This window comes from Geotrypetes seraphini, chromosome 2 (genome assembly GCF_902459505.1).
Source record: "Geotrypetes seraphini chromosome 2, aGeoSer1.1, whole genome shotgun sequence".
NCBI classification, from domain to species: Eukaryota; Metazoa; Chordata; class Amphibia; order Gymnophiona; family Dermophiidae; genus Geotrypetes; species Geotrypetes seraphini.
The window spans coordinates 5,065,605-5,078,790 of record NC_047085.1 but is presented as its reverse complement, the minus strand read 5'-3'; the positions used below and the strand labels follow the sequence as shown (position 1 = coordinate 5,078,790).

The 13,186-nt window shown below is 51.0% G+C and overlaps 1 protein-coding gene across 2 annotated transcripts in view; it reads right to left on the bottom strand.

Moving 5' to 3' along the window:
• Positions 1 to 13,186, bottom strand: part of HGH1 (HGH1 homolog) — a 174,170-nt gene that overhangs the window by 12,128 nt on the left and 148,856 nt on the right. For both annotated transcript variants that reach the window (XM_033929334.1, XM_033929332.1), the window contains one exon: positions 9,703 to 9,803. In XM_033929334.1, coding sequence (XP_033785225.1) covers positions 9,703 to 9,803 — 101 coding nt within the window. The remainder of the gene's footprint in view (positions 1 to 9,702; positions 9,804 to 13,186) is intronic.

Below are 13,186 nucleotides of genomic sequence, written 5' to 3'. Positions count from 1 at the left end.
CAATAAAATGATAAATACGCAATAAGAGAATAAAAACATACGAGATATAGATACTTGTATAAATGAATAACATAGAAGCAGAAGAGCAAGCCACACGTCATCAGCTGCCCCCACAACATCTAAGTGAATTCCCTCCAGCAGCTTGCCCAGACATAGGAGACAGAAAGCACAGTTACTTACCGTAACAGGTGTTATCCAGGGACAGCAGGCATATATTCTCACATGTGGGTGACGTCATCTACGGAGCCCCGATGTGGACAGCTTTTTCAAGCAAACTTAATTGAAGATTTAAAGTTTGCTCTGCTGCTCCACGCATGCGTGCCTTCCTGCTCCACTAGAGGGCGCATCTCCCCCTCGTGGTCTCCAGTTCACTTAACCAGCAAAGAAGCCAACCTCGGGGAGGCGGGCGGGTTGTGAGAATATATGCCTGCTGTCCCTGGATAACACCTGTTACGGTAAGTAACTGTGCTTTATCCCAGGACAAGCAGGCATGATATTCTCACATGTGGGTGACCTCCAAGCTAATTGAAAAGGGATGGAGGGAAGTTGGCAATTTAGGCGAATAGATTACGCCAATACCGATTGGCCAAAACGACCATCGCTCCTGGACAATGTATCCAGGCAGTAGTGGGAGGTGAAAGTATGAACCGAAGACCACGTGGCAGCCTTGCAGATTTCCTCAATGGGTGTGGATCGGAGGAAAGCTACGGAGGCTGCCATCGCTCGGACTTTATGTCCCGTTACTCGACCATGCAGCGCGAGACCAGCCTGAGCGTAGCAAAAAGAAATACAAGCAGCCAACCAGTTGGACAAGGTGCACTTGGAAACTGGGCGACCCAGCCGGTTAGGGTCGAAGGACAAAAACAATTGTGGGGTTGTCCGATGAGACTGAGTGCATTGGAGGTAAAAGGCCAACGCTCTCTTACAGTCAAGCGTGTGTAGCGCCGTCTCTCCGGGATGAGAGTGGGGCTTGGGGAAAAATACTGGCAAGACGATGGACTGGTTCAGATGAAAATCAGACACCACTTTAGGCAAGAACTTAGGGTTAGTGCAGAGGACCACCTTGTCATGATGGAATACAGTGAAAGGGGGGTCCGCCACCAGCGCCTGTAGCTCGCTAACTCGTCGGGCGGAAGTGAGTGCGAGCAGGAAGATCACCTTCCAAGTGAGGAATTTCAGATGGCATTTGTCTAATGGCTCGAAAGGGGGTTTCATGAGTTGAGCCAGGACCACATTAAGATCCCAAACCACCGGGGGAGGTTTGAGAGGAGGGTGGACATTCAGAAGACCTTTCATGAAACGAGAAACTAGGGGGTGGAGTGAAAGGGCTTTTCCTTCCAGGGTTTGATGGAAGGCAGCAATTGCACTAAGATGTACCCGAATGGAGTTGGTCTTCAGGCCGGAGTGAGAAAGATGGAGCAAATACTCCAGGACCAAGGGGACCGGGACCGACACCGGGTCCTGGTCGTGCGAGGAGCACCAGGACGAGAATCTGGTCCACTTTTGGGAATAGCAGGTTCTAGTCGAGGCCTTCCTCAAGGCTTCCAGTATTTCCTTGACTGATTGTGACACAGGGAGAGAAGTCAGGGGGAGAGAAAGCAAGCATTCAGATGAAGAGACTGAAGATTTGGATGCAACAGCGAACCCTGGCTCTGTGATAGCAGAGAGGGAAACAGAGGCAGAGGCAGTGGATCTCTGGTACTGAGTTGAAGTAGAAGGGAAAACCAAGGCTGGCGTGGCCACCGAGGAGCAATCATAGTGGCTCGCACCGGTTTGAGATGGACCAGCGTCCGCAGAATCAGAGGAAAAGGCGGAAACGCGTATAGAAACCTTCCCTCCCAATCTAGGAGGAAGGCGTCGGCCTCGAGGCGTTCCGGGGAGTACACCCGGGAGCAGAATTGAGGGAGTTTGTGGTTGAGGGGGGAGGCGAACAGATCTATCTGAGGAGTCCCCCACTTCTCGAACACCTGTCGTAAGGTTTGAGCGTGCAGCGACCACTCGTGTGGCTGGAGGAAGCGGCTGAGTCTGTCTGCCAGGCAGTTTCGCTCTCCTTGTATGTACACCGCTCGAAGGAAGATGTTGTTGGAGATTGCCCACTTCCAGAGACGCAGGGCTTCCTGACAAAGGGCCCGAGACCCCGTCCCCCCTTGTTTGTTTACGTAGTACATTGCTACCTGGTTGTCGGTTCGGACGAGAACCACCCAGTCGTGGAGCAGGTGTTGAAAAGCCACAGTGGCGAGATAGATGGCCCGAAGCTCCAGCACAGTGGCAGCGGCGGTCCTCTGTTGACCACATCACCTGAGTGCGTAGGCCATCCAAGTGAGCTCCCCAAGCGTACTCCGAAGAATCCGTGGTGAGTACCTTGCTGTGTGGGGGGGCGAGAAAAAGTAAACCTTTGGATAGATTTGAAGAGTCGGCCCACCAGAGGAGCAATCGTTGCAAGGAAGGAGTCACTGTCACGGGACGGTCGATTGGGTCCCATTCCTGACGCCATTGGGAGGCCAGGGTCCATTGAGGAATCCTCAGGTGGAGACGGGCGAAGGGTATGACGTGGACGGTGGAGGCCATGTGGCCCAGAAGAGTCATCATCTGCCGAGCTGATACCGAAGTCAGCAGCGAAATCCTTCGTCTCAGACTTACTAACGCCTCTTGACGTGGAGGGGGAAGGAAGGAGCGGAGTCAGACCGTATCCAGCACGGCCCCGATGAACTATAAGGACTGAGAAGAGCGCAGCTGGGATTTTAGGAAGTTTACCACGAACCCCAGACCTTGAAGGTAAATAATAGTCTGTTGGGTCGCTGAGATAACCCCCTCCCTGGACGGGGCTTTGATCAGCCAGTCGTCCAGGTAGAGGAATATCTGGAGGCCCTGCGCGCGTAAGGCAGCTGCGACCACCACAAGGCACTTCGTGAAGACTCGGGGTGACGACGCCAGGCCGAAGGGGAGGACTCGGTATTGTAGGTGTAGGTCCCCCACCTGAAAGCGCAGGTACTTGCGGTGAGCGGGGTGCACTGGAACATGTGTATAGGCTTCCTTCAGATCGAGGGAGCAGAGCCAATCGCCCTCGTCGATGAGAGGGTAGAGAATCGGTAGGGAAAGCATACGGAACTTTTCCCGCACCAGAAATTTGTTGAGTCGCCTCAAGTCTAGGATTGGGCGCAGGTCTCCCGTCTTCTTCGGTACCAGGAAGTAACGGGAGTAGAACCCCTTCCCCCGCTGGTCGGGGGGGACCACCTCCACTGCCCGTAGGCGAAGCAGTCCTCGAGCTTCTGAGAGAAGGAGGGGTAACTGAGTTCGGTTGGGAGGGCACGCCCTTGGAGGATTGTCTGGAGGGTTTTCCCGAAAGTTGAGAGAGTATCCTGATGAGATCACGCCAAGGACCCATGCGTCCGACGTGACTTGTTCCCAGCGCGGGTAGAAGGCTCTGAGGCGTCCCCCAATGGGAAGGAGGCCTGGGGCTGTGGCGGAGGGGGCCAGCCCCCATCCACTTATCCCGTCAAAAGGACGGGGATGGTTTGGCGGTCGCAGGCGGTTGGGACTTGGGTGGGGCCCGATGGTGAGCTTGCGGGTGTCTGGGTGGAGGCCGTGAGAAGGCAGGGGTAGACTTTTGAGGGTAGCGGCGAGGAGGGGCCCTGAACGGCCTAGACGCTGGTGGTTTTGGTTTTTGCCGAACGAGGGAGGCAAACGAGCGTTCGTGCTCCGAAAGGCGTTTCGTAGCTGCCTCGATGGTGTCATCAAAAAGTTCCTTGCCCACGCAGGGGAGGTTAGCCAACCGGTCCTGTAAGTTGGGGTCCATGTCGACGAGGCGTAACCAGGCTAGGCGGCGCATGGCGATAGCGAAGGCTGCCTCTCTGGAGGAAAGTTCGAAGCCATCATAGGCCGCATGAAATAAATGGAGGCGCAGGTTGGAGAAAACCTCCAGGAGCAGGTTAAAGGCTCCTTGGCGTGAGGCCGGTAGGTCGGTCGCAAAGGCTCCCAACAGTCCAATGAGATGTTTCAAGTAGGACGTGAAGGTGAAAGTGTAACTTTGTACCCTAGAGGCCATCATAGCGTTCTGGTACAGTCTTCTGCCGAACTTGTCCAGAGTCCGACCCTCTCGACCTGGGGGGACCGCCGCTGAGACCCGATAGGGGTGGTCCTTTTTCAGGGAAGATTCTACCAAACAGCGACTGGTGGGAGAGCTGTGGTTGCTCGAAACCTGGGTATGGTACTGTACGGTACTTGGACTCCATTTTGGAGGGGACAGCTGTTACCATGTAGGGGGTCTCCAGATTCCTGAAGAAAGCCTGTTGGAGTACCGGATTGGGCGGTAAGCGAAGGGACTCTCTGGGCGGTGACGGTAAGTCAAGTTCCGCCAGGTACTCTTTAGAGTATCTTGAGTCGGACTGGAGGTCTAAGTCCAGAGCGTGGCCCATGTCCTGGACGAAGCGAGTGAAGGAGGGGCGAGACGTTCCCGGGGCCCCGTGTGGGGACGGTGAACGAGACCTCCGTCGGACGGAGAAGGACGGGGAGGCTTCCCTCGAGTATCGAGGTTCATGCTCTGACCCGCGCTCCGAGACCGGGGAAACACTGTGGCAGTGTTCCGGGGTCGAGGACCTACATCGTCTCGAGGAGCCCCTCTGAGACGATGCCGGGGTACGGGGTACCGATTGATGTCGAATCGGTGACCTCGACCCGGACTCCCTCGGCGAAAGCCTGGGGCCTCGGCTCGGAGCCCCGGTCCGAGGGGGAGTTAGGAGGATGCGAGGGTTGGAGAATGATAACTCCGTCACCTTCAGGGGTCCTGTACGGGGCGTCGGTGAACGGCCTCGTAGTGTGGGAGAACTCCGGGCCTTCTTAGAGGTACGGCGGTTTGAGGTCTCGGTCGTTTTAGCGCAACGCTTTGCTCCGCGGCGGTCCAAGGAGGGATAGCGTCTTGGGCGCCTCGGGGAGGAATCCGAGGAGGATGAAATGCGGCGAAGCTGGCGTACTTTGCCCCGAGGGGGCTCCACGTGAGGCTCAGGCTGGTCCGGCGCACGCGAGGTCGAGGTCTGGGCCGGTTGTAGATGGGCAAGTGCGGCGGACAGCTCCGACGAGATCATCGCCCGGAGTAGGTCCTGGAAGACGGGCACGGACAGCATCGAGGGCATGTCCGATGCCTCGGTGCACTCCACCGGGGCGACCTCGTGTCAGAGTATTCCTGTGTGGTGGAGGCACGGTCCGAAGGCTTGGGAGGCTTCGCCGGGGCTGAAAGCATGGGGGTTCCACCATGCGTCGCCGGTGTCCCCGAGGCTGGCTTCTTCGCTGGTGCGGAACCTGAAGAAGGAAGAGGAGACTTACCCGGGGCCGAGGCTTTTTGCTGTCCCAAGGTCTTCGGGGTCGGGTCTCGAGGTGGTGCTGAGGTATTCGGGGCCGAGGTCAAGGCCGGGGTCGAGGCTGGGGCCGACCTCGAGGCCGAGGTAGAGGGTTGGTCGGCGGTGAAAAGGTCCGCCAGCGGGCTTTTCTTCGACGAAGGGCCCGGTTCTGAAAAGTAGCACACTGGGGGCAGGAGTCAGTTGGATGAGCGGCCCCCAGGCAGAGGATGCACCGGCGATGCGGGTCTGTGATGGAAAGAAGCCGCTCGCACCGGGTGCACTTTTTAAAGCCGGTCAAAGGCCGGGACATAGAAAAACGAAACTGGACGAGGCCCAAGTAGCCACGTGGCCGAGGCGACCCGGAAGCTTCCGGGTCGGTCAAAATGAAGCAGGAACAGATAAAAAAATCAAGAGAAAAACGCGCACAGCAACTAATTCAATAAAACAAGAAAAAAATCACGGTGCTAGAAGGCAGTTGGGGCAGAGCCTAAAAATACACGTCTTCTAGGCTCAGCGGAAAAATTTGAACTGGAGACCACGAGGGGGAGATGCGCCCTCTAGTGGAGCAGGAAGGCACGCATGCGTGGAGCAGTAGAGCAAACTTTAAATCTTCAATCAAGTTTGCTTGAAAAAGCTGTCCGCATCGGGGCTCCGTAGATGACGTCACCCACATGTGAGAATATCATGCCTGCTTGTCCTGGGATAAACCCTAACTGAGGGGGATGTATACAGATACTGAGCAAATGCCAGAGAAAGTCACTCATACTGAAATTCTGCAGTAGATAATGGTTATATGAGTATGCTGAGAACCAGGGGGGGGGGTCTAGTACATAAGAACATAAGAGTTACAATACTGGGTTAGAAGAAAGTCCATCAAACTCAGTATCCTGTTTCCAACAGTGGCCAACCCAGGGTCCAACTACCTAGCTAGATCCCAAGGATAAGCTAGATTCTATGCCGCTTATCCTAGGAATAAAGCAGTGGATTTCCCCAAGCCATCTCAATAATGGCCTATGGACTTCTCTTTTAGAAAATTATCCAAGCCTTTTTTAAACCCTGCTAAGCTAACTGCTTTTACCACATTCTCCAGCAACAAATGCCAGAGTTTAATTATTTTTTTCTGCTTTGTTATCTACCACTTAGTAGCTTCATCACATGCACCCTAGTCCTAATATTTTTGGAAAGAGTGAACAAGTGCTTCACATCTACCCTTTCTACTCCACTCAGTCACGTAACCCTCCATTATCTCAGGTACAAACTGAGATTATAAATCCTCTGAAGAAATACCTGTCCCCTTTTTCTATAGTCTGGTGTGAGAAGGATATAAAATTGTTAGAGAGGGCACAGAGACGAGCAACGAAGCTAGTGAAAGGTATGAAGAACCTCACTATGAGGAACTTAGGAGACTGGGGTTGTTCTCCCTTGAGAAGGAGACTACGAGGGGATCTGATCGAGACTTTCAAAATACTGAAAGGATTTGACAAAATGGAGCAGGGAAAGCAGTTATTTACAATGTCCATTGTCCACGGACAAGAGAACATAGACTGAAGCTGAGGGGGGAAAGGTCCAGGACGAATATCAAGAAGTTCTGTTTCACGCAGCGAGTGGTAGACACCTGGAATGCTCTCCCAGAGGAAGTAATTGCAGAATCCACCGTTCTAGGATTTAAAGGTAAATTAGATGCACATCTCCTTAAGAGTGGCATAGAGTGATACGGGTAAGGGTAAATTAGATGCACATCTCCTTAAGAGTGGCATAGAGTGATACGGGTAAGGGTAAATTAGATGCACATCTCCTTAAGAGTGGCATAGAGTGATACGGGTAAGGGTAAATTAGATGCACATCTCCTTAAGAGTGGCATAGAGTGATACGGGTAAGGGTAAATTAGATGCACATCTCCCTTGAGAAGCATACAGTGATATTGGGACTAAAACTATGCCAGGGTACACCTGGTGGGGCCTCCGCGTGTGCGGATCACCAGACTCGATGGACCCAGGGTCTGATCCAGAGATGGCAATTCTTATGTTCAGTTATGGGTCACATGGCAGCTAAACTAGCAGTTACATACCCACCTGCATTTATTTGGTATTCTATAAGGTAGCATCTAAGTGTCACAGTGTATAACTGAAAGGGAGGGGTGCACATAGGCAAACACCCATGCGTGCACATACAACTTATCAAACACTAAAGTTGTATGCTTAAGAGCAACATTTACACCTCCCATGCACCAGACATAAATACTTGTGCCAAAACATTACAGCATAGCTGCCAACCTATACTCTATTCTATAAGGGCATCTGGGTGCCCAGTGCTTAGTATCCAGCCCCCCCCCCCAGTGTACTTGAATGTAATGACTGAAAAAAACACAAGCTAAATCCATAATAACTGCCTCCCTCAACCCCATTCCATCCCACCATCTCCCAGGAACCTAGGCCTGTGACCTTTGCAATTTTTTAGTGGAAGAGTAGCTTAATAGTTAGGGCAGTGGCCTGAGAACCTGGGGAACGAACTGGGTTCGATTCCCACTGTGGAAAATTGGGCAAGGCACTGGCCCAGATACATGACTTAGATTGAGAACCCACTATGGACAAGTACCTGGATATATTATGTAAAGCGCTTTGACTAACCACAAAAAGGCAGTCTATCAAATCCACGGCCCTTCCTCTTAAAGCAGGGCTTCTGGGGGGGGGGGAGGAAAGGATAACAGGATAATGACAAAACTCAAGGACCAGAGTGAGGGCCTTCGCCAGAGAGACCAGCTGACCTGAAAGTCACATAACCAAAATGAAGTCAGCTCTTACTCACTTTCAGTCCATCTCCCCGCTTCCCTCCAGTTCATCACCTGCAGCACTTTCTCTCCCCCACCAATGCTTGCCACCCACTTTCTTCACTCAGCCTCAGATCCATCCTAGTCAGTGTCAACCTCCACCTGACTCTCCTCCCAATCTATCAGTCCTACCCTCATCTTCTCTGGAAGCTTCCTGCAGGTGCTGCATCCACAAATCTCTTTTCTTATGGCACCATGCGGGATCCAGCTACCCCACTATTTCTACTATCTAAGAATAGTGGAGTAGTTCCAGCACTCCACGACTCAGACTCGCAAAGCTCCTGAAAAAAAAAAAAACCCCAAACAAACACAGGGAGTTGCAGTGTGGTGCAGTGGTTAGAGCTACAGCCTCAGCATCCTAAGGTTGTGAGCTCAAACCCCAAACTGCTCCCTGTGACCCTGGGCAAATCTCTTAATCCCCCATTGCCCCAGGTACATTAGATAGATTGTGAGCTCAAAGTGACAGACAGGGGAAATGCTTGAAGTACCTGTATGTAAACCGCTTTGAGTGTACAAGAGAAACACACACCCAAAACTCATTTCCCCTCCAGTTAGAGGCTGCAAAATGAAAACACACCACGAACACCTTCTCTCTCACCAAGCAGTCCTATGGGGCAAAGACCTAGACCAACTGCTTTCGCCCACTACATACGGGGAATTCAGGAAACACCTAAAAACATACCTGTTCCAGAAATACCTAAACAATTGACCCGCTCTCCCTCTCCCTCCCCCCTCCCTATTCCACCTGAACTTACAGCACTGTTATAAATATAATCTGTTATCTTCATCTTATCGTAACTTTACGTTGCTATTTATCCCCAACAGGTCCTGTCGGACATTACCTACTAAAATGTACATATTACATTTTCGCTCAGCAAATTGTATTTCTAATCTATTGCCTCCTGAGGTCTCTGATCTCTGTATTTCCTCTGAATATCTACTTATTGTATTTCACTGAATGTCCAGTACTCTTGATTGTAAACCGCCTAGAAGTCGCAAGATTGTGGCAGTATAGAAGAATAAAGTTATTATTATTATTATTATCATCTACAAAAAGGCGGTATACAAGTCCCAACCCCTTTCCCTGATGTCATAATGCCTCATTCCACCAATAAGAGCCAACCTCATCAGTGATGTCACAATGGCTGAATTGTCCTATACTTGGATCACTTCTGTTACATTTTGATTTCTTGAGTGGTGCAGTGGTTAAAGCTACAGCCTCAGCACCCTGAAGTTGTGCCTGGGCAAATCACTTAATCCTCCACTGCCCAAGGTACATAAGATAGATTGTGAACCCACCAGGACAGATAGGGAAAATGCTTCAAGTACCTGTATGTAAACCGCTTTGAGTGTGGTGGTAAAATTACAAAAGGACGGTATACAAGTCCCAACCCCTTTCTCTTTGCAGCCTCCAGACGAAGCAAGAAATATGTGTGTAGTGGTAAAAGAGTCAGTGGGAGCCAGAACTGGTTCTCAGGCCTTACAGTGGAACTAGACCCCTATAGCTATACTCCAATCAAAACCAATAAGCAAAAGTCTTACTTGATTCAAAGCAGCAGTTTCTCAGGATTGCAATGATGCCCCCTCTGCGGACAGTGGATCCCTTGTACTGAATGAAGGGCAGGAGCCGTTGGATCACACACCTAGGAATGAGCCATGATAAGGATGCATCTTAAGTCATCATCTGCATTGTCTGCAATGGAATCACTCTTAATTATCTCTTCCCCGTTTCATTTGCTTCACGATTCAACCGTCTCTTCCCTGCATCATTCATCGGCATAATATTCAGAATTATCCCTGCCCTGGGACACGTCACTCTTTAAAATGAACCGTGTCACACTCGATGGTGCTTTTGTAGGTCAGGAGACAACGGGACACACTTCATTGGATCAGTAAGTGTACAATATGGGATGCTTACTTGAGGGTCATAATGGAACCGGAACAGAAACCCCAATTCACTCACACGGTGGAAGACGTGGCCTTGATGAAAACTTGGAAAAGAGATGGCTGTGGGGAGATATCATTGAAATCTACAAAATCTTGAGTGGAGTAGAAAGGGTACAAGTTTATGGATTTTTTGACAGAGCGAAAAATTACAAAGACTAGGGGACACTCAAAGTTACAGGGAAATACTTTTAAAACCAATAGGAGGAAATATTTTTTAACTAAGAGAATAGTTAAGCTCTGGAACATGTTGCCAGAGGATGTGGTAAGAGCGGATAGCGTAGCTGGTTTTAAGAAAGGTTTGGACAAGTTCCTGGAAGAAAAGTCCATAGTCTGTTATTGAGAAAGACAAGGGGAAGCCATTGCTTGCCCTATATCGGTAGCATAGAATATTGCTACTCCTTGGGTTTTGGCCAGGTACCGTGAGAACGGGCTACTGGGCTTGATAGACCATTGGTCTGACTCAGTAAGGCTATTCTTATGGTAAATATGAAACATGCTCACCAATTAGCCTATTCAATTGATAAATGGGCTTCATTTTCTGCTTCTTATAATTCACCTGAGCTATAAATTCCGTTACATAGCGAGACAAGAGTTTAGGGAAACACTCAAGGGAGCTTGCTGGGAGAAGACTAAGGGGCATGGAGACACAGGGGGACTGGGTGGCACGAGGGCGAAAGCTGAGGGCAATATAGAGGTACCACAAGGCGAGGGGGATCAAACAGAGGCTCAAGGGATGATAGCCCAGGAGGGGGCCGGTAGGGCTAGAAAACCCAGAGGAAAAGCGGGGAAGTGGGGTGGCGGGAATGTGGGGAAGCTGAAAGCTAAGAGGGTAAAGGCTGAGGGCAAAGCAGAAGCACAGGGAACGGGAGAACTGCCCGAAATCCAAGGGCAGGCGGCCCAGGTAAATGCAGAGGTGGAGGAAAAACGACGGGACCTACGGGACCTGCGGTGCTTATACGTAAATGCAAGAAGCCTCATGGCCAAGATGGGTGAACTAGAAGTCGTGGCCAAGGGGGAGGACCTAGATATAATTGGAATTGCAGAAACCTGGTGGACAGAGGAAAATCAATGGGATGTGGCGCTGCCGGGGTACAAGCTCTACAGGAGGGACAGGACCCACAAGAAGGGGGGAGGCATAGCACTATATATAAAGGACTCTATCCACTCGGTCGGGATGGATATGCCAACGAAGGCAGAGGGGCTGGAATCGCTATGGGTCAAATTGCCGGGAAACAAGGGTGCAGGCATAAAACTGGGGCTGTACTATCGCCCAACTGGTACGCCAGAAGGAGTCGGACACGACTTGGAAGCGGAATTGAGACAGGAATGCAGGACTTCAACTACCCGGGAATAGACTGGAGTACGGGTCACTCCAACTACACTAGGGAAACAGGATTTGTAGAAGCTGTGAGGGACTGCTTCATGGAGCAACTAGTCAAAGAACCGACGCGAAGGGGTGCTACTCTTGACCTCATCCTAAACGGATTAGGGGGGCCTGCAAGAGGGGTAGAAGTGGGAGGACCACTAGGCAACAGTGATCACAACGCGATCAGATTCACATTAGAAAGGGGGACACCCATAGTAAGGAGGACCGCAACAACTGCGCTCAACTTCAAGAAAGGGAACTATGTTGCTAGAGGGAAATGGTGGGGAGGAAGCTCAGAAACATCTTTAGGATGGAGACTGTGGGAAGCGCCTGGACCCTATTCAGGGACACCCTGCAGGAAGCACAAAGAATGTACGTCCCCAGTTTCAGGAAAGGCTGTAAGAACAAGCGATCAAAGGACCCGGTTTGGATGTCAACTGAAGTAAAGAGGGCAATAAATGACAAAAAAGTATCCTTCCGGAGATGGAAAAAGGACCCAACGGAGGAAAATCACCAGGCGCACAGGAAATGCCAAAAGGAATGCCACCGAGAGGTTAGAAAAGCGAAAGGGGAATACGAAGAGGGGCTGGCCAGGGAGGCGAAAAACTTCAAGGCATTCTTCAGTTACGTAAAGGGGAAGCGACCAGCGAGAGAGGAGGTGGGGCCGTTGGACGATGGGGATAGGAAGGGAGTTATTAAGGAGGATAAAGAGGTAGCTGAGAGGTTGAACACGTTCTTCTTGTCGGTTTTCACGAGCGAAGACACATCTAATATACCGGACTCAGAGGAGCTCATGAGTGGGGAACAGGCCGAAAAATTGGAGCACATAGAGGTAAGTAAGGAGGATGTCCTCAAACAGATAGATAGGTTAAAATGCGGTAAATCACCGGGCCCGGACAGGATCCACCCAAGGGTTCTGAAGGAACTAAGACAAGAAATAGCGGGCACAATCCAGCATGTTTGCAACCTATCCTTGAATACTGGTGAGGTACCAGAGGACTGGAAATTGGCGAATGTCACACCTATCTTCAAAAAGGGATTGAGGGGTGACCCCGGGAACTACAGGCCGGTGAGCCTGACTTCAATTATAGGGAAGATGGTGGAAGCTATGATCAAGAACGGCATTTGCGAGCACATCGAGAGGAATGGCCTACTGAGAACAAGCCAGCACAGATTCTGTAAGGGAAGGTCGTGCCTAACGAACCTTCTGTACTTCTTTGAGGGAATAAGCAGTCGGGTGGACAATGGGGAACCCATAGACATCATTTACCTCGATTTTCAAAAGGCTTTCGACAAGGTGCCACATGAAAGGCTGCTTAGGAAGCTGTGGAACCACGGGGTGGGAGGGGATGTGCACAGATGGATCAAGCACTGGTTGTCGGGTAGACTGCAGAGGGTCAGAGTGAAAGGCCAATATTCTGACTGGCGGGGAGTCACAAGCGGTGTGCCACAGGGATCGGTGCTGGGGCCGTTACTCTTCAACATATTTATCAATGACCTGGAAAAGGAGGCAAAGTGCGAGGTTATAAAATTTGCAGACGATACCAAACTGTGCGGCAGAGTTAGGTCCAGGGAGGAGTGTGAGGACCTGCAAAGGGACCTGGACAAGCTGGAAGACTGGGCAAACAAATGGCAAATGCGCTTTAACGTGGAAAAATGCAAGGTCATGCATATAGGGAAAAAGAACCCGTTGTTCAACTACAAATTGGGGGG